The 20,091-nt window shown below is 37.1% G+C and overlaps 1 protein-coding gene across 5 annotated transcripts in view; it reads left to right on the top strand.

Moving 5' to 3' along the window:
* ERCC8 (ERCC excision repair 8, CSA ubiquitin ligase complex subunit) overlaps positions 1 to 20,091 on the top strand; it is a 62,686-nt gene that overhangs the window by 37,041 nt on the left and 5,554 nt on the right. For all 5 annotated transcript variants that reach the window (XM_082382421.1, XM_082382425.1, XM_082382422.1 and 2 more), the window contains 4 exons: positions 1,706 to 1,806; positions 3,313 to 3,437; positions 9,689 to 9,886; positions 19,989 to 20,069. In XM_082382421.1, coding sequence (XP_082238547.1) covers positions 1,706 to 1,806; positions 3,313 to 3,437; positions 9,689 to 9,886; positions 19,989 to 20,069 — 505 coding nt within the window. The remainder of the gene's footprint in view (positions 1 to 1,705; positions 1,807 to 3,312; positions 3,438 to 9,688; positions 9,887 to 19,988; positions 20,070 to 20,091) is intronic.

Below are 20,091 nucleotides of genomic sequence, written 5' to 3'. Positions count from 1 at the left end.
TTTAATGAATGGAAGAGGGAGCTGATTAAGGGCATATAGGATTGCTGGTCAGTATTTTGTGCTCTATCGAAGGTGTAGCCCACAGCTGTACTAAGCCACAGAAATCAAAACTTTGAATGACACAGACTTAACAATTGTCTAAAAATTGTTCAAGTCACAGGTATAAGGAAAGAAATAAAATCACCAAAAGGCTTATAGGAAGGATCAAGGACCTAATGAGATAGAAACATGAGTGTTGATAAGAAAATTTTAAAACTGAAGGGACAGGAAGTAGTAATCAAATTTTGATATAGACATTTTAATAAAACTTTTTGCAGAAGAATTATTACAAAAACTACTTTTATTAGTCTTATAGAGAAATGTGTCTCAATTTTTGTAAAGCAGCCAGCTCTCCCTCTCTGTCACAGTTTATTCCCCAAAGAAGCTTCTGTTAATCGTTTGCAGAATGTGACATTGAAATTGATGATTTCTGAAGTAGAACAAAGTCTAGAATGTAGCCATAAGAAGGCTGGCCAAAGAGGTGTGAAGGTGAGGAGCTAGGCACTGCTTGTGGGTCCATGCTAGAGTCGATTTACATTGTTTGTTTCTAATTTGGTTTTCCTCAAATCAAGAGGGAAACTAAGAGGCTTTCAATTCTCAGAGTACCCCAGGAATTTGAATCAGTACCAGAATGGACCTAGTAATCAATGTTAGGAGTCAGATATGTCCATATCTAATCTGTTTCAGAAGAGACTTAAGTCCTCAGACTCCTCCCATTGCAGACCTATTCCCCAGCTGGAAAGAAAGAAAACCAAATTGAGAATGGGAAATGCTAACTTTTTGCCGACTATTCTAATTGGCTACGTTTGATGGTGATCTGTGAAAATAATCAAAGTTATGCGAAGAGATAAACCCTGTATAGATATTTTTAAAAAAGGTTTATAAATGAGAAATAAGCTTGTAAAATGCAGCGTAATGCTCTTTCTAATTAAAATGACCTGGATAAACCCAACAGGTTAGAATATTATCGAGGGCTTTGTGAGGATATGATAGCATCAGTTGAACTGATTTATATTTTCTTTAGTAGTAGTTTAGAAGCTGAAATTGATATGTGATCATGGTTTTACCTTTTTTCGTTTCACTTGAAATAAAATGAAAATAAGTGTCGAATTTCTAGGAGACATTAAATTTATTTCTTGTATATCTGGCAAAGATTGATTTGAGTACAGGAAACCAAATAAAAATATTTTGTCCTTATGATTCACCTTATTCTCAATTTTTTTCATATAAAAAGAAAAAAGAAAAACCATATTCCTACCAAATGGATTCTTAAGCAAAGTGAAATTAGTTCACTGCTTGATTATCTAGGCAACATTTGAATAACAAACAGTAGAACAGATACAGTAACATATTTGCCAAGGAACAAAGCTCTAAGCCTGTCTAGTCTTTGGAGAGGAAGATGCTCATGTCATTAAAAACAACAGAAAAAACAGAAGAATTCCATCCTTGTGATTTACTTTTTTTTTTTTTCTATTTTTTCACTTTTTTGTGCTGCTATTGACTACTGAATATTTGCTGGAAAGGCAAAAGTACAACCATCCAAATGTACAGATACATTTGTGCTAATATACTGAGACCTCTGTATGCCATAATACTGGAAAGGTGGGTGAGGAGTACAGTCATTATCCTAGCTATATACGTTAATGTAACATTTATGTCTTCTCAGTGCTGACAGTAAAGCAAAATTATGGGATGTGAGGAGAGCATCAGGATGTTTGATTACTCTTGATCAGCATAATGGGAAAAAGTCACAAGCAGTTGAATCAGGTAATGAAAAACACATTAATATAGAAATATGGCATTGATAGTATTTTTATATTGAAATTTTTGAATTGAAACCAAATAATAAATGTATGTTGACAAATTGTAGATTTTATGTTTTTTTTAAAAAGGCATTCACAACAAATCAGTTTCTAAATTTATATCAACTAAATTATGGTTGTCTTTTTTTTTTTTTTTTTACTGAGGATTCCAGTGAGCTTTTATTTATTTTTTCTTTTTTAAAATTTTTTTTTTATTTTTAACATCTTTATTGGAGTATAATTGCTTTACAATGGTGTGTTAGTTTCTGCTTTATAACAAAGTGAATCAGCTATACATATATCCCCATATCTCCTCCCTCTTGCGTCTCCCTTTCACCCTCCCTACTCCACCCCTCTAGGTGGTCACAAAGCATCGAGCTGATCTCCCTGTGCTATGCGGCTGCTTCCCACTAGCTATTTTACATTTGGTAGTATATATAAGTTATGGTTGTCTTTCTTTAAGATACAAGTAAGGGGGACTTCCCTGGTGGTCCAGTGGGTAAGAGTCTGTGCTCTCAATGCAGGGGGCCCAGCTTTGATCCCTGGTCAGGGAACTAGATCCCGCATGCTGTGTGGCGCAGCCTTTAAAAAAAAAAAAAAAAAGAAAGAAACTAAAAGATGCAAGTAAGTATGGCATTTCTTCTGCCCCTGAATTTTTGAATGTAGAAACTTTTCTGGATTAACTTATTTTATTTTTTTCCTCACATGAGGCCAACTAATACAAATTCAGTGCCATTTAGGAAGTTACAATAAATTAAAGAAATGGTAATATTTTGTGTCCATTTTGTCACAAAATTTGCAAGTTGTGTTTAATTTGAGTCCACTGCAATCCAGGTGACAAAGTACTTCTATTGCATTTTTATAATAGAATTTAATTTCTGTGTAGGTTAAAATTCTGATTCAGAATTAAATTTGGACCAGAAATACATTAGGTTGAACTATATAAAACCTATGATTGTTTTAATAATCTTGTAAATTAAATTAATCAGGTTATTGAGAATTATGCTTTCTCAAACCTGTTCATTTTGAAAGTAATATAAATTTTGATTGAGACTAGAACACTTCTTTAAGTGGCAAATACTAGTATTATTGATTTTTAATAGTCCATGGAATGATTTTTAGATTGAAAATGGAAATAGTATATAAGAAGTTTAATTTTCAATTTAAAATTTTAGTGGTAGGTTTATGCAGTTAAGTGAGTTTGATAGCACAGCTTACTCTCTGAAGAAAAATTATATTTGGCAGGATTTTCTCCCTTTGCTTTTCCTATTTTCCTCTGCTTTTATGGTTCTAATTTATATAGCTTATGTTCAAGTAATCCAAAGGGATGATTAATTTTAAATATAATCAACTTATATATTTTAGATAATTCAGATAGTTGTCCTTTAATATGTTTAAATAACTATATCATCAAGCATTAAGTGTGTGAATTTATAAGAACAGATAAACTGAATTGTGTTTTTCATTGCAGCAAACACTGCTCATAATGGGAAAGTTAATGGCTTATGTTTTACAAGTGATGGGCTTCACCTCCTCACTGTTGGTACAGATAATCGAATGAGGCTCTGGAATAGTTCCAATGGAGAAAACACACTAGTAAGACATTTTAAGTACCTTGAATGTTTTGGATCTACATTAAAGAAATGAATCTGTGACTTAACACTTGGTGTTTTTCTATAGATTTGACTTTGTTTCTTGCCTCTGAATCACAGCTTTCTTTATATAATATTTTTCCATTATGTGAACTAGTAATTCTCAATTCAGGACAACCCACCCCACCTCACCCCACCACATTCTCCCCACTTAGTGGAGAATCATTGCTCTACTGAGCCACTGTGTATAATGGGAGCGTGCCATCTCTCTCAAGTATATTGTAGAAGAATAAAAGATCGAGAACAACTGATACAAATTAAATCTATAAAGTCAGTCAAATTTTATGCTATATCTGACTTTTAAACAAAATCCAAAATGAGGGACTTCCCTGGTGGCGCAGTGGTTAAGAATCCACCTGCCAATGCAGGGGACACGGGTTCGATCCCTGGTCTGGGAAGATCCCACATGCCGTGGAGCAGCTAAGCCCATGAGCCACAACTACTGAGCCTGCGCTCTAGAGCCCGTGAGCCACAACTACTGAGCCTGCGTGCTGCAACTACTGAAGCCCGTGTGCCTAGAGCCCATGCTCCGCAACAAGAGAAGCCACCACAGTGAGAAGCCCACGCACCACAACGAAGAGTAGCCCCCACTCAGCACAACTAAAGAAAGCCCGCATGCAGCAACAAAGACCCAATGCAGCCATCCATAAATAAATAAATAAATAAATAAATAAATAAATAAATAAATAAATAAATAAATAAAATCCAAAATGAATGTTATAGTACCAAAACATACAGTAATTGGAATAGATGTGTTCTAAAAGTGCTAGATTCTTTTTTTTTTAATTGAAGTATAGTTGATTTACAATATTGTGTTACTTTCAGGTGTACAGCAAAGTGATTCAGTTATACATATGTATATGTATATATCTTTTTTTTCGATTCTTTTCCTTTATAGGTTATAACAAGATACTGAATATCGTTCCCTGGCTATACAGTAAATCCTTGTTGTTTATATATTTTATATATGGTAATGTGTATCTGTTAATACCATACAACTAATTTATCCCCTCACCTTCCCCTTTGGTAACCATGAGTTTGTTTTCTGTCTGTGAGTCTGTTTCTGTTTTGTAAATAAGTTCATTTGTACTAGTTTTTAGATTCTGCCTGTAAATGATATCATATAATATTTGTCTTTCTCTGTCTGACTCACGTAACTTAGTATGATAATCTCTAGGTCCATCCATGTTGCTGCAAATGGCATTATTTAATTCTTTTTTATGGCTGAGTAATATTCCATTGTATATATATACTACATCTTCTTTATCCATTCATCTGTCGATGGACATTTAGGTTGCTTCTGTGTCTTGGCTATTGTAAATAGTGCCACTGTGAACATTGGGTTGCATGTTTCTTTTCTTTTTTTAATTCTTTTTTATTTTTTTTTAATTTTTATTTATTTTATTTTTGGCTGCGTTGGGCCTTCATTGCTGCGTGGTCTTTCTCTAGTTGCGGCGAGCCGGGGCTACTCTTCGTTGCGGTGTGTGGGCTTCATGTTGCAGTGGCTTCTCTTGTTGCGGAGCACGGGCTCTAGGCACACGGGCTTCAGTAGTTGCAGCATGCAGGCTCAGTAGTTGTGGCTCGCGGGCTCTAGAGCACAGGTTCTGTAGATGTGGCTCACAGGCTTAGTTGCTCCATAGCGTGTAGGATCTTCCTGGCCAGAGCTCAAACCCATGTCCCCTGCATTAGCAGGTGGATTCTTAACCACTGCGCCACCAGGGAAGCCTGCATGTATCTTCTCTAATTAGAGTTTTCATCTTTTCCCGTTATATGCCCAGGAGTGGGATTGCTGGATCATGGTAACTCTATTTTCAGTTTTTTAAGGAACCTCCATACTGTTTTCCATAGTGGCTGCACCAATTTACATTTCCACCAACAGTGTGGAAGGGTTCCCTTTTCTCCACACCCTCTCCATACAAGTGCTAGATTCTTATGTGGTAATTAATTTTTAGTCTTTTTAAAAATTTATGTTATAGTCCTTACCAGATGTACCTCTGGTTTAGTCACTTTCAGAATAAGCTACCAAAAGTTTATAATTTGGCAATAATACTAATAGCTAATATTTATTGAGAGCTTATGTGCCAGTTACTATGCTAATAAAAATTAACATTTAATATATGTGCCAAGTATACATGGTGTTGTTTAATCACCACATCAACACTATGAAGGTTGTTACTCTCATAACACCCATTTTACACATGAGGAAAATAAGACATAAAATTAGGTAACTTGCCTGAGTTTACATAGCTAGAAAGCAACAGAGTTTGACTCTAGATTCTACTCTTACTATAATGCTGATTATACCCAGACCCCTTAAAGCATTTATTAACTACCTTAAGGTTCATATTAATGTTAATCGTATTCCTTTCTTTAATCATCCTTTCTAGCTAATTCTCTCTTAGATATTCTAGGTATCCCTTTTATTATTAAAAACTAACTTTAAGGTCAGAATTGTTTGTGCCAGATTACTTTAGGGTTTGCTAATCCCTCTTATTCTTTATGAAATGCTTCTCCATCATGTCTCATGCTAAAAACTCAGGCATTGCAAATTTTAATTTAGAATCTCCCACTCATTATATTGTACCATGTCCCTAATCAGGTCACACCTTCCTTTTTCTCATTTTATTCATTTGTTTAATAAGTATTTATTGAGTACTTCCTATTTTCCAGGCAGTATTATACAGCAATAGACAAAACATAGAAAAGTTCTTTCCTTGTGGAGCTTACATTCCAGGGAGAGAAAGAAAGACATCCATCAGTCAATGAATGGATGGATGGATGAATGGGTAAAATGTATATTCGGTGCAGTAAGTACTATAAAGAAAAGCAAAGCGAGGAAGGGAGCCTAGAAAATATTAAGAAGCTGGAGTTGATGTTTTACCTAGGGCAGTCAGGCTAGGTCTGACTCAGAAGATGACATTTGGCCTTAAGGAAATGAAGGAGTGAGCCATCCAACATCTGGGAGGGAGAGCATTCCAGGAAGAGGAAGGAAGAAAGTACAAAGACCCTGAGGCAGGAGCATGCTTGGGATACCCAAGGAGCGTGTATGTGGCTCTTGTGTTAGACTAAGCAAAGGGGAGAGTAATAGGAGATAAGCAACAGAAGGAACAGGATACCAGAGCTTACAGGCTTGTAGCCCTTGGTAAGGGCTTCGGCTTTTTCTATGCGTGAGATAGAAAGCCACTCAAGGCTTTTGAGTGGAGAAGTGACAGGGTCATTTTGGAAAAGTAGGTTGACATGTGCATCAAAGATGAATGTGATAGAAATAAATGGTATTTATTTATTTATGGGCTGCCTTATGACGGAATCTTGGCATCACTGTAGGTATTTATTCAGTGACTAGATGTATATATTTCCTGGGACAATAAAAGGGATTCATAAGATAGGGAACTGTGTTTGCCATCATCCTATCCCACATCTATGAAATTTTCCTCCCCTATCAGAATCTCTTCAAAGACTGTACATACCACCTTTAAGACATCATAACCAAAAGTAGCCTGTTCTTCTTCAGTACTTTCATAATATATAGCATGATATTTGTCACATACTGCTTTTTGTGGTAAGGGTTTATAGTCATAAAACGGGGAGCTTAGATAATCACCTAGCACAGTGTGTGACACTAAGCACTTAGTAATTGGTAGATCTCTCCTTTCCTTAATCTGTTACTAGAACTTCATTCCATAGGCATTGAAAAGGTATTGATAGTTTTGAGCCCACAGGTGATTTGATCACAGCAGTGATTTACCAAGATTAAGAGGACAGTAAGTTGCAAGATGGATTACAGGGGGAGCGCCTAAGGACAAAGACAAAAGTTAATTAGCTGGTTCAGTATTTATACCTCATTGATCACTTTCCAGTTCACATTTGGGAAGGAATGTGGTATAGTGGAAAGAAAATAGGTTTTGTAAGTAGGTGTTCTGATGTGTGAATAAGACCATCACATTCTAGCAGTTCATAATTTTTCCAGGAGGAACAGAGAATTGCTAGTTGAGATTTGTGTTTTTTCTCCACCCCACCTCCCCACCCCACAGTGTTATTCTACAAATTGTTGTACATGGAGGATCAAAAGACACAAATGAGGGAATGTTATTCTTTTAAATATATAGGAATTAATAAATCTAGGGACTCACTGAATACTTCTGTATCCTAAGTGTTTTCTTATGCATTATTTCATTTTTAAAAAAATATTTATTTATTTATTTGGTTGAACTGGGTCTTAGTTGTGGCAGGCAGACTCCTTAGTTGTGGCTCGCAGGCTCCTTAGTTGTGGCATGCAAACTCTTAGTTGCGGCGTGCCTGTGGGATCTAGTTCCCTGACCAGGGATTGAACCTGGGCCCCTTGCATTGAGAGCGTGGAGTCTTAACCACTGCGCCACCAGGCAAGTCCCTGCATTATTTCATTTTATTTTTCACAATAACTCTGGTAAATGATGTTATTTCCTTTTAACAGATTAGAAGAATGAAACTCAGAGATTAAATCATTCATTACTCATAAGAGGCAAAAAAAAAAAGAAAAGGAGGGGTGGAGTGGGTTTCAAAAACCCAAGTCTACTGATTATAAGTTTAATGTTTTAACATTTCACTGTACTGCTGCTGCATTGAGATAGTTGAACACATGTGCTCATTTCTGTCACATGTTAACCTCAAGGGTGGGTAAGCCGAATGTAGTATCCACAATTATCAGCATATATCCATTTGAGCCTCAGTGTTTGTTTACACACAGAAACACACACACACACACACACACACACACACACACACACACACACACACACACACACTCCCACCCAACCTTTAGAAAAAGAGAAAAAGGCAAATCACTCACTGTTTGTTTAAACTCCAGTATTAGCCATAGTGAAGGGAGATGTTGGTGATCTGCTTGCTCATAATTCTAAATGATTAGATACTGGTTTTACACTTACCCTAAGCTTATCTAAATTATCACCAGGAAGTAAACCTTTATCCCCAAGCTTCTCAGACTTTGATGGACCTACAGAACATCTAGGGATCTTGTTAAAATGAAGATTCTAGTTCAGTAGATTGGGATGGGGCCTAGAATTTGTTTCTAACTGCTTGGGTGATGCTGATGTTGTTGGTCTTGCATCTTTGACTTACAGGTGTAGAATTTTTGTTTTTGTCCCAAATATATAATTATTTATAAAAACCTGCAATTGTAGTATACACAGTATTTGTGTTCTTTGCTTTTTTATACTTAGTTTTTACCCCTATTTTCTGCATAATTTTCATACTTATGATTTTTTAATTGCTATATAAACTGTAGAGTTAATATAACACTATTAGGAATTTACATCTATTCTCAGTTACTTTGCCATTCTAGATAGTGTGGAATTGAATTCCTCTCGGCATGTACCTTTTTGCTGTTTAATTATTTCCCTTAGATAAATTCCCAGTAGTAGTTACTAGGTCAAGGAATAAGAATATCTTTGTTGTTTAAAGGGTACAGAGTTTCAGTTTTGCAAGATGGAAAATGGATAGTGGTGACGGTTGCACAACAATGTGAATATACTTAATGTAACTGAACTGTACACTTAAATTGTGGTTAAGATGGCAAATTTTATGTTATGTGTATTTTATCATAATTTAAAATGTTATAAATAAAAAGAAAGTTATCCTTCCTCCAAAAATATATATTATATATGTATGTGTGTGTATATATAATTTTTTTTTGGAGGGAGAATATATATACACATACGTGTGTGTGTGTGTGTGTGTGTGTGTGTATATATATATATATATGTATATATATAAAGTATACTTTATATTTTGTTGCATAATAAACCATTTGGCCTTTTAGAAAGAATGACCAAATTGTGGTGCCACCTACACGTTTACCTCACTTGTACTAGTATTGAGTGTCTCAATGGTTTATTAAAATTTTTGCTAAATGGTCTAAAATGATTCTTCAGTGTTGCCTTAATTTGCATTTTTATTTCTATCACAGTTGAAACGTGAACATTTGTTTTTGTGGGTCTTTTTACTATTTGTATTTCCCTCGTATATGAAATGTACATTTATGTCATTGGCCCTTATTCCTATTAGGACATTGATCATTTTTTTTTAGACTTACTAGAGTCGTTTCTATAGTAGAATATTTTAAGTAAATATTTTTTCCTGTCTTTGTTGTCTTTTTAATTCAGATTTAAGTGAGTAACTTTATGCTTTTACATCCTACAGGTGAACTATGGAAAAGTATGTAATGACAGTAGAAAAGGATTGAAATTCACTGTCTCCTGTGGCTGCAGTTCAGAATTTGTTTTTGTACCATATGGTAGCACCATTGCTGTTTATACAATTTACTCAGGAGAACAGATAACTATGCTTAAGGGACATTATAAAAGTGTTGACTGCTGTGTATTTCAGTCTAATTTCCAGGTAAGAATGATATTTAGGGGAATTTAGAATGTTCAGGTAGCTAGCTTGCCAGAGTAGTTGTATATAAAAGAGTAAATTGCAGTTTCATTCTAAGGAATTATACTTTTTATCCACATCTGAGCTAGAGTTTATTAAATAGAGGATAGATTTTTTTTTTTTAGGTGGCATAGGATGTCTCTGTGAATCAATATAATACTGTGCAACTTGACTGGGATAAATTCTTTCTTTTGTATATGGGCTCCATTTATTTGGCAGTTGAAAATCTCTGGCAAATTAAAATAATTTCTTGCAAATGAGCTTTTGGGAAAAAAATGGAACATATGTGTCTCATCTCAAAATATAGTTTGTGTATCTTGATTTACATATGTGTGAATATGTCTGAAATTTAGTTTATTTTTTTCTTATTTTCTGCCAATGGCTAATATGTTTATTTTAGTGTTGATGCAACTTACATAATTTCTTAAATACCTATGGTTTTTGTTTGTTTAACATCCTAACCTTTCTCTTTCATCTCACCAATGGAGCAGATTGTTTTTTCCATAGAACATTTGCATAGATTACCTCATATGCTCCTTTAAATGAGTCTCTAATGTAGCAAGATTGTTGGTATTTTCCCTGCATCATAGATAATGAAAATGAGGCTCATGAAAATTAAATACTGAAAGAATGAATATTATGGGTTATTAGAGCTAGGAGGGACTTTATCACCTTATTCATTCATTCATTAATACTCATTACTTAATTTGTGTCTGACACTGTGAAGTAAGATATACAGGGCTGGTTTTTCAGCCAGCACACGTCAGCATGGCAGTATCCATTATTAAAATACTCAAATTCATATCCTGCTGTTTGTTACATAGCTATTGTACTAAGCCCCCTAAGTGACCTCCAGCTTCACCCCCTTCCCTGGGGCCTCCTAGACCCAGTAACTAAGAGGGACCTTCAGACCCTGCTCCGTCTCTATGTCCAGTATCTCTTCTGATTGGCCAGTGTCCTGATGTACCATTTATTAAATATTTTTAGTGTTACTTCTGGGAAAAGGCTACTAAGGCAGCAAGAGGGGTGATGTGACTTGCCTCAAATCTGCAACTAGATTTACAGAGCATGATTATCCATTCAAAGAAATTCTTAGAATACAGTACCTCTTTTCTTATCCAGAGTCACTTAGAGACACAGCCAAGATTTTAACACAGGTATTCTGACTACCAGTTGTTGCTTTCCACCAAATCAGAGCTTCCCAGAATGTATTAAAAGTATGTCAAGATAATTGATTCCCTTCAGTCCCTGGAATAGCTGAGACAAGCCTAGGATAGCCAGAGAGCTGGGGGCCAGTTGCCTCCTGACAAATACCATTTCTTTTTTTTTTTTTAACATCTTTATTGGAGTATAATTGCTTTACAATGGTGTGTTAGTTTCTGCTTTATAACAAAGTGAATCAGTTATACATATACATATGTTCCCATATCTCTTCCCTCTTGCATCTCCCTCCCTCCCACCCTCCCTATCCCACACCTCTAGGTGGTCACAAAGAACAGAGCTGATCTCCCTGTGCTATGCGGTTGCTTCCCACTAGCTATCTATTTTACGTTTGGTAGTGTATATATGTCCATGCCACTCTCTCTCTTTGTCACATCTTACCCTTCCCCCTCCCCATATCCTCAAGTTCATTCTCTAGTAGGTCTGTGTCTTTATTCCAGTCTTGCCACTAGGTTCTTCATGACCTTTTTTTTTTTTTTTCCTTAGATTCCATATATATGTGTTAGCATACTGTATTTTTCTCTTTCTGACTTACTTCGCTCTGTATGACAGACTCTAACTCCATCCACCTCACTACAAATAACTCCATTTCATTTCTTTTTATGGCTGAGTAATATTCCATTGTATATATGTGCCACATCTTCTTTATCCATTCATCCGATGATGGACACTTAGGTTGCTTCCATGTCCTGGCTATTGTAAATAGAGCTGCAGTGAACATTTTGGTACATGACTCTTTTTGAATTATGGTTTTCTCAGGGTATATGCCCAGTAGTGGGATTGCTGGGTCGTATGGTAACTCTGTTTTTAATTTTTTAAGGAACCTCCATACTGTTCTCCATAGTGGCTGTATCAATTTACATTCCCACCAGCAGTGCAAGAGGGTTCCCTTTTCTCCACACCCTCTCCAGCATTTATTGTTTGTAGATTTTTTTTTGTTTGTTTTGTTGTTTGTTTGTTTGTAGATTTTTTGATGATGGCCATTCTGACTGCTGTGAGATGATATCTCATTGTAGTTTTAATTTGCATTTCTCTAATGATTAATGATGTTGAGCATTCTTTCATGTGTCTGTTGGCAATCTGTATATCTTCTTTGGAGAAATGTCTATTTAGATCTTCTGCCCATTTTTGGATTGGGTTGTTTGTTTTTTTGTTATTGAGCTGCATGAGCTGCTTGTAAATCTTGGAGATTAATCCTTTGTCAGTTGCTTCACTTGCAAATATTTTTTCCCATTCTGAGGGTTGTCTTCTCGTCTTGTTTATGGTTTCCTTTGCTGTGCAAAAGCTTTTAAGTTTCATTAGGTCCCATTTGTTTATTTTTGTTTTTATTTCCATTTCTCTAGGAGGTGGGTCAAAAAGGATCTTGCTGTGATTTATGTCATAGAGTGTTCTGCCTGTGTTTTCCTCTAAGAGTTTGATAGTGTCTGGCCTTACATTTAGGTCTTTAATCCATTTGGAGTTTATTTTTGTGTATGGTGTTAGGGAGTGTTCTAATTTCATACTTTTACATGTACCTGTCCAGTTTTCCCAGCACCACTTATTGAAGAGGCTGCCTTTTCTCCACTGTATATGCTTGCCTCCTTTATCAAAGATAAGGTGACCATATGTGCGTGGGTTTATCTCTGGGCTTTCTATCCTGTTCCACTGATCTATGTTTCTGTTTTTGTGCCAGTACCATACTGTCTTGATTACTGTAGCTTTGTAGTATAGTCTGAAGTCAGGGAGCCTGATTCCCCCAGCTCCATTTTTCGTTCTCAAGATTGCTTTGGCTATTCGGGGTCTTTTGTGTCTCCATACAAATTGTGAAATTTTTTGTTCTAGTTCTGTGAAAAATGCCAGTGGTAGTTTGATAGGGATTGCATTGAATCTGTAGATGCTTTGGGTAGTAGGGTCATTTTCACAATGTTAATTCTTCCAATCCAAGAACATGGTATATCTCTTCATCTATTTGAATCATCTTTAATTTCTTTCATCAGTGTCTTATAATTTTCTGCATACAGGTCTTTTGTCTCCTTAGGTAGGTTTATTCCTAGATATTTTATTCTTTTTGTTGCAGTGGTAAATGGGAGTGTTTTCTTAATTTCACTTTCAGATTTTTCATCATTAGTGTATAGGAATGGAAGAGATTTCTGTGCATTAATTTTGTATCCTGCTACTTTACCAAATTCATTGATTAGCTCTAGTAGTTTTCTGGTAACATCTTTAGGATTCTCTGTGTATAGTATCATGTCATCTGCAAACAGTGACAGCTTTACTTCTTCTTTTCCAATTTGGATTCCTTTTATTTCTTTTTCTTCTCTGATTGCTGTGGCTAACACTTCCAAAACTATGTTGAATAATAGTGGTGAGAGTGGGCAACCTTGTCTTGTTCCTGATCTTAGTGGAAATGGTTTCAGTTTTTCACCATTGAGGACAGTGTTGGCTGTGGGTTTGTCATATATGGCCTTTTTTATGTTGAGGAAAGTTCCCTCTATGCCTACTTTCTGCAGGGCTTTTATCATAAATGGGTGTTGAATTTTGTCGAAAGCTTTCTCTGCATCTATTGAGATGATCATATGGTTTTTCTCCTTCAATTTGTTAATATGGTGTATCACGTTGATTGATTTGCGTATATTGAAGAATCCTTGCATTCCTGGAATAAACCCCACTTGATCATGGTGTATGATCGTTTTAATGTGCTGTTGGATTCTGTTTGCTAGTATTTTGGTGAGGATTTTTGCATCTATGTTCATCAGTGATATTGGCCTGTAGTTTTCTTTCTTTGTGACATCTTTGTCTGGTTTTGGTATCAGGGTGATGGTGGCCTCGTAGAATGAGTTGGGGAGTGTTCCTCCCTCTGCAATATTTTGGAAGAGTTTGAGAAGGATAGGTGTTAGCTCTTCTCTAAATGTTTGATAGAATTCGCCTGTGAAGCCATCGGGTCCTGGGCTTTTGTTTGTTGGAAGATTTTTAATCACAGTTTCAATTTCAGTGCTTGTGATTGGTCTGTTCATATTTTCTATTTCTTCCTGGTTCAGTCTCAGCAGGTTGTGCATTTCTAAGAATTTGTCCATTTCTTCCAGGTTGTCCATTTTATTGGCATAGAGTTGCTTGTAGTAATCTCTCATGATCCTTTGTATTTCTGCAGTGTCAGTTGTTACTTCTCCTTTTTCATTTCTAATTCTATTGATTTGAGTCTTCTCCCTTTTTTTCTTGATGAGTCTGGCTAATGGTTTATCAATTTTGTTTATCTTCTCAAAGAACCAGCTTTTAGTTTTATTGATCTTTGCTATTGTTTCCTTCATTTCTTTTTCATTTATTTCTGATCTGATCTTTATGATTTCTTTCCGTCTGCTAACTTTGGGGTTTTTTTGTTCTTCTTTCTCTAATTGCTTTAGGTGCAAGTTTAGATTGTTTATTTGAGATGTTTCTTGTTTCTTGAGGTAGGCTTGTACTGCTATAAACTTCCCTCTTAGAACTGCTTTTGCTGCATCCCATAGGTTTTGTGTCGTCGTGTCTCCATTGTCATTTGTTTCTAGGTATTTTTTGATTTCCCCTTTGATTTCTTCTGTGATCACTTCGTTATTAAGTAGTGTATTGTGTAGCCTCCATGTGTTTGTGTTTTTTACAGATCTCTTCCTGTAATTGATATCTAGTCTCATAGCGTTGTGGTTGGAAAAGATACTTGATATGATTTCAATTTTCTTAAATTTACCAAGACTTGATTTGTGACCCAAGATATGATCTATCCTGGAGAATGTTCCATGAGCACTTGAGAAAAATGTGTATTCTGTTGTTTTTGGGTCTAATGTCCTGGAAATATCAATTAAGTCCATCTTGTTTAATGTATCATTTAAAGCTTGTGTTTCCTTATTTATTTTCATTTTGTATGATCTGTCCATTGGTGAAAGTGGGGTGTTAAAGTCCCCTCCTATGATTGTGTTACTGTTGATTTCCCCTTTTATGGCTGTTAGTATTTGCCTTATGTATTGAGGTGCTCCTATGTTGGGTGCATAAATATTTACAATTGTTATATCTTCTTCTTGGATCGATCCCTTGATCATTATGTAGTGTCCTTCTTTGTCTCTTATAATAGTCTTTATTTTAAAGTCTATTTTGTCTGATATGAGAATTGCTACTCCAGCTTTCTTTTGATTTCCATTTGCATGGAATATCTTTTTCCATCCCCTCACTTTCAGTCTGTATGTGTCCCTAGGTCTGAAGTGGGTCTCTTGTAGACAGCATATATACGGGTCTTGTTTTTGCATCCATTCAGCCAGTCTGTGTCTTTTGGTGGGAGCATTTAATCCATTTACATTTAAGGTAATTATCGATATGTATGTTCCTATTCCCATTTTCTTAAATGTTTTGGGTTTGTTATTGTAGGTGTTTTCCTTCTCTTGTGTTTCTTGCCTAGAGAAGTTCCTTTAACATTTGTTGTAAAGCTGGTTTGGTGGTGCTGAACTCTCTCAGCTTTTGCTTGTCTGTAAAGGTTTTAATTTCTCCATCGAATCTGAATGAGATCCTTGCTGGGTAGAGTAACCTTGGTTGTAGGTTTTTCTCCTTCATCACTTTAAGTATATCCTGCCACTCCCTTCTGGCTTGCAGAGTTTCTGCTGAAAGATTAGCTGTTAACCTTATGGGGATCCCCTTGTGCGTTATTTGTTGTTTTTCCCTTGCTGCTTTTAATATTTTTTCTTTGTATTTAATTTTTGATAGTTTGATTAATATGTGTCTTGGCGTGTTTCTCCTTGGATTTATCCTGTATGGGACTCTCTGTGCTTCCTGGACTTGATTAACTATTTCCTTTCCCATATTAGGGAAGTTTTCAACTATAATCTCTTCAAATATTTTCTCAGTCCCTTTCTTTTTCTCTTCTTCTTCTGGGACCCCTATAATTCGAAAGTTGGTGCATTTAATGTTGTCCCAGAGGTCTCTGATACTGTCCTCAGTTCTTTTCATTCTTTTTTCTTTATTCTGCTCTGCAGTAGTTATTTCCACTATTTTATCTTCCAGGTCACTTACCCGTTCTTCTGCCTCAGTTATTCTGCTATTGATCCCTTCTAGAGTATTTTTAATTTCATTTATTGTGTTTTTCATCGTTGCTTGGTTCCTCTTTAGTTCTTCTACGTCCTTGTTAAATGTTTCTTGCATTTTGTCAATTCTATTTCCAAGATTTTGGATCATCTTTACTATCATTATTCTGAATTCTTTTTCAGGTAGACTGCCTATTTCCTCTTCATTAGTTAGGTCTGGTGTGTTTTGGCCCTGCTCCTTCATCTGCTGTGTGTTTTTCTGTCTTCTCATTTTGCTTATCTTACTGTGTTTGGGGTCTCCTTTTCACAGGCTGCAGGTTCGTAGTTCCCGTTGTTTTTGGTGTCTGTCCCCAGTGGCTAAGGTTGGTTCAGTGGGTTGTGTAGACTACCTGGTGGAGGGGACTAGTACCTGTGTTCTGGTGGATGAGGCTGGTCTTGTCCTTCTTGTGGGCACGTCCACGTCTGGTGGTGTGTTTTGGGGTGTCTGTGGCCTTATTATGATTTTAGCCAGCCTCTCTGCTAATGGATGGGGCTGTGTTCCTGTCTTGCTAGTTGTTTGGCATAGGGTGCCAGCACTGTAGCTTGCTGGTCGTTGAGTGAAGCTGGGTCTTGGTGTTGCGTTGGAGATCTCTGAGAGATTTTCGCTGTTTGGTATTACGTGGAGCTGGGAGGTCTCTTGTGGACCAGTGTCCTGAAGTTGGCTCTCCCACCTCAGAGGCACAGCCCTGATGCCTGGCTGGAGCACCAAGAGCCTTTCATCCACATGGCTCAGAATAAAAGGGAGAAAAAAATAGAAAGAAAGAGGATAAAATAAAATAAAATAAAGTAAGGAAAAATAAAATAAAGCTATTATAATAAAAAACAAGAAAAAAATTATTAAGAAAAAATTTATTAAGAAAAAAAAATTTTTAATAAAAAATAAGAAAAATTATTAAGAAAAAATTTATTAAGAAAAACAATTTTTTCAGTAAAAAAAAAAAACAAAACAGACGGACCGAACCCTAGGACAAATGGTGGAAGCAAAGCTATACAGACAAACTGTCACACAGAAGCATACACATATACACTCACAAAAAGAGAAAAAGCGGAAAAAAATAATATATCCTGCTCCCAAAGTCCACCTCCTCAATTTGGGATGATTCGTTGCATATTCAGGTATTAAACAGATGCAGGTACATCAAGTTGTTTGTGGAGCTTTAATCCACTGCTTCTGAGGCTGCTGGGAGAAATTTCCCTTTCTCTTCTTTGTTCATACAGCTCCCGGGGTTCAGCTTTAGATTTGGACCCGCCTCTACGTGTAGGTTGCCTGAGGGTGTCTGTTCTTTGCTCAGACAGGATGGGGTTAAAGGAACAGCTGATTCGGGGGCTCTGGCTCACTCAGGCCGGGGGAGGGAGGGGTACGGATGCGGGGCGAGCCTGCGGCGGCAGAGGCCAGCGTGACGTTGCCCCAGCCTGAGGTACGCTGTGTGTTCTCCCGGCAAAGTTGTTCCTGGATCACGGGACCCTGGCAGTGGCGGCCTGCACAGGCTCCCGGGAGGGGCGGTGTGGATAGTGACCTGTGCTCGCACACAGGCTTCTTGGTGGCGGCAGCAGCAGCCTTAGCATCTCATGCCCGTCTCTTGGGTCTGCGCTGATAGCCGCAGCTCGCGCCCATCTCGAGCTCATTTAGGTGGCGCTCTGAATCCTTTCCCCTCGCGCACCAGGAAACAAAGAGGCAAGAAAAAGTCTCTTGTCTCTTCGGCAGGTCCAGACCTTTTCCCGGACTCCCTCCCGGCTAGCTGTGGTGCACTAACTCCTTCAGGCTGTGTTCACACCGCCAACCCCAGTCCTCTCCCTGCAATCCGACCGAAGCCCAAGCCTCAGCTCCCAGCCCCCGCCCGCCCCGGCGGGTGAGCAGACAAGCCTCTCGGGCTAGTGAGTGCTGCTGGGCACTTATCCTCTGTGCGGGAATCTCTCTGCTTTGCCCTCCGCACCCCTGTGGCTGCGCTCTCCTCCGTGGCTCTGAAGCTTCCCCCCTCTGCCACCCGCAGTCTCCGCCCGTGAAGGGGCTTCCTAGTGTGTGGAAACCTTTCCTCCTTCACAGCTCCCTCCCACTGGTGCAGGTCCCGTCCCTATTCTTTTGTCTCTGTTATTTCTTTTTTCTTTTGCCCCACCCAGGTACGTGGGGAGTTTCTTGCCTTTTGGGAGGTCTGACGTCTTCTGCCAGCATTCAGTGGGTGTTCTATAGGAGCAGTTCCACGTGTAGATGTATTTCTGATGTATCTGTGGGGAGGAAGGTGATCTCCGCGTCTTACTCTTCCACCATCTTGCCCAGACCCCCCTCTTTTTTTTTTTTAATTTATTTTTTATTTATTTATTTGGCTGCATTGGGTCTTCATTGCTGTGCGCAGACTTTCTCTAGTTGTGGCGAGCAGGGGCTGCTCTTTGTTGCAGTGCACAGGTTTCTCATTGCACTGGCTTGTCTTGTTGCAAAGCACAGGCTCTAGGCACACGGGCTTCAGTAGTTGTGGTGCGTGGGCTCAGTAGTTGTGGTGCACGGGCTTAGTTGCTCCGCAGCATGTGGGATCTTCCCGGACCAGGGCTCGAACCTGTGTCCCCTGCATTGGCAGGCGGATTCTTAACCACTACACCACCAGGGAAGTCCGACAAATACCATTTCTATATGTGCTATGCACTAAGAAAGATTTGAATCACTGCATTACATCAGAAAGCTTCCAACTCTTATCCCATTTCATCTATTATGATTTCTGAAAAGGAAAATAATTATAAATCTAAATTATAAAAGTAAAGGAGAGTAGTATTTTTGCATCCATTCAGCTTTTAAAAAAATTGACCTAGTATTTTACATCCTGTTTTTTCTTTTCACACTATGACTATTTGGTTTACATCCTGCTCCTTTCTCTTGACAATATGAATATTTTCCACTGTCGTTAAATATTCTTCAAAAATAAATTTAGTGATTATGTAATATCACATCATATTAATGCAGCATAAATTTATATATAAATCATTACCCTGGACAATAATTTTTGGAAAATTATTGTTATTTTTGTTATTATAAATATAATATTGATGATAATATCCTTGAATTTCATGTGTGTCTTTGGCATGACTTCTTAGAAATGCATACAGAAACTTCTGACACATGTTGAGATTTCATTCTCTGAAAAGATTATAGCAATTTATACCCTTTGTATGGGAGCGTATCTGTTTCACTGCCCCATAGGAATATTTTCAGTAGTAGCCAATATAACATATTTCTGAAGTTTTGTGGGGAGGCAAATGAACATTGTTCAGCATGTGCAGACAGCGTATCCATAAAGACATTGACATTGACTGTGCATCAACCCAAGCTTCTTATAAAGTAAGCTTCTCAGCAAGCATGGCGTATATGTCTTAATGCTCTTTAGTTGAGTTCTTTTTTTGAACTTTTGGCCTATTTTAGCTAGAAACTCATATGGTTTCTTCATTGAAGTCTTTGTTAAAGCTCAGTTATTGACAGAAAAGTACAAAATTTATTTCTTCCATTTTTTTCTCATTCTCTGACACTTGAAATAAATGGATACTATGATTAAAAATTACAATGATTGTTTTTGTGAATTTTAACATGTTAGCAACATGTTAACATATCCTAATACTATTTTTAAATACAAAACAAGGCTTTACTACATCTTAAACAAACAGAAAAAAACATCAGCCCAGTTTCTTTGGGGAGTAGAAATAGAATTAATCTAACCTAAGAATTAATCATTTAAAAATTGATGTCGTTTATTTCAGATTGGCACCAGCTTTAAAGTGACCTACAATTACATCTTTGCTTTGTGTTATAGGAACTTTATAGTGGTAGCAGAGACTGCAATATTCTTGCTTGGATACCATCCTTATATGAATCAGTTCCTGATGATGAGGAGGTAAATATTATTTATACAAATT

Source organism: Balaenoptera borealis (assembly GCF_965194805.1).
Source record: "Balaenoptera borealis genome assembly, chromosome: 2".
Lineage (NCBI taxonomy): Eukaryota > Metazoa > Chordata > Mammalia > Artiodactyla > Balaenopteridae > Balaenoptera > Balaenoptera borealis.
The sequence above is the reverse complement of the archived record's forward strand: the minus strand, read 5'-3'. Positions and strand labels throughout refer to the sequence as shown.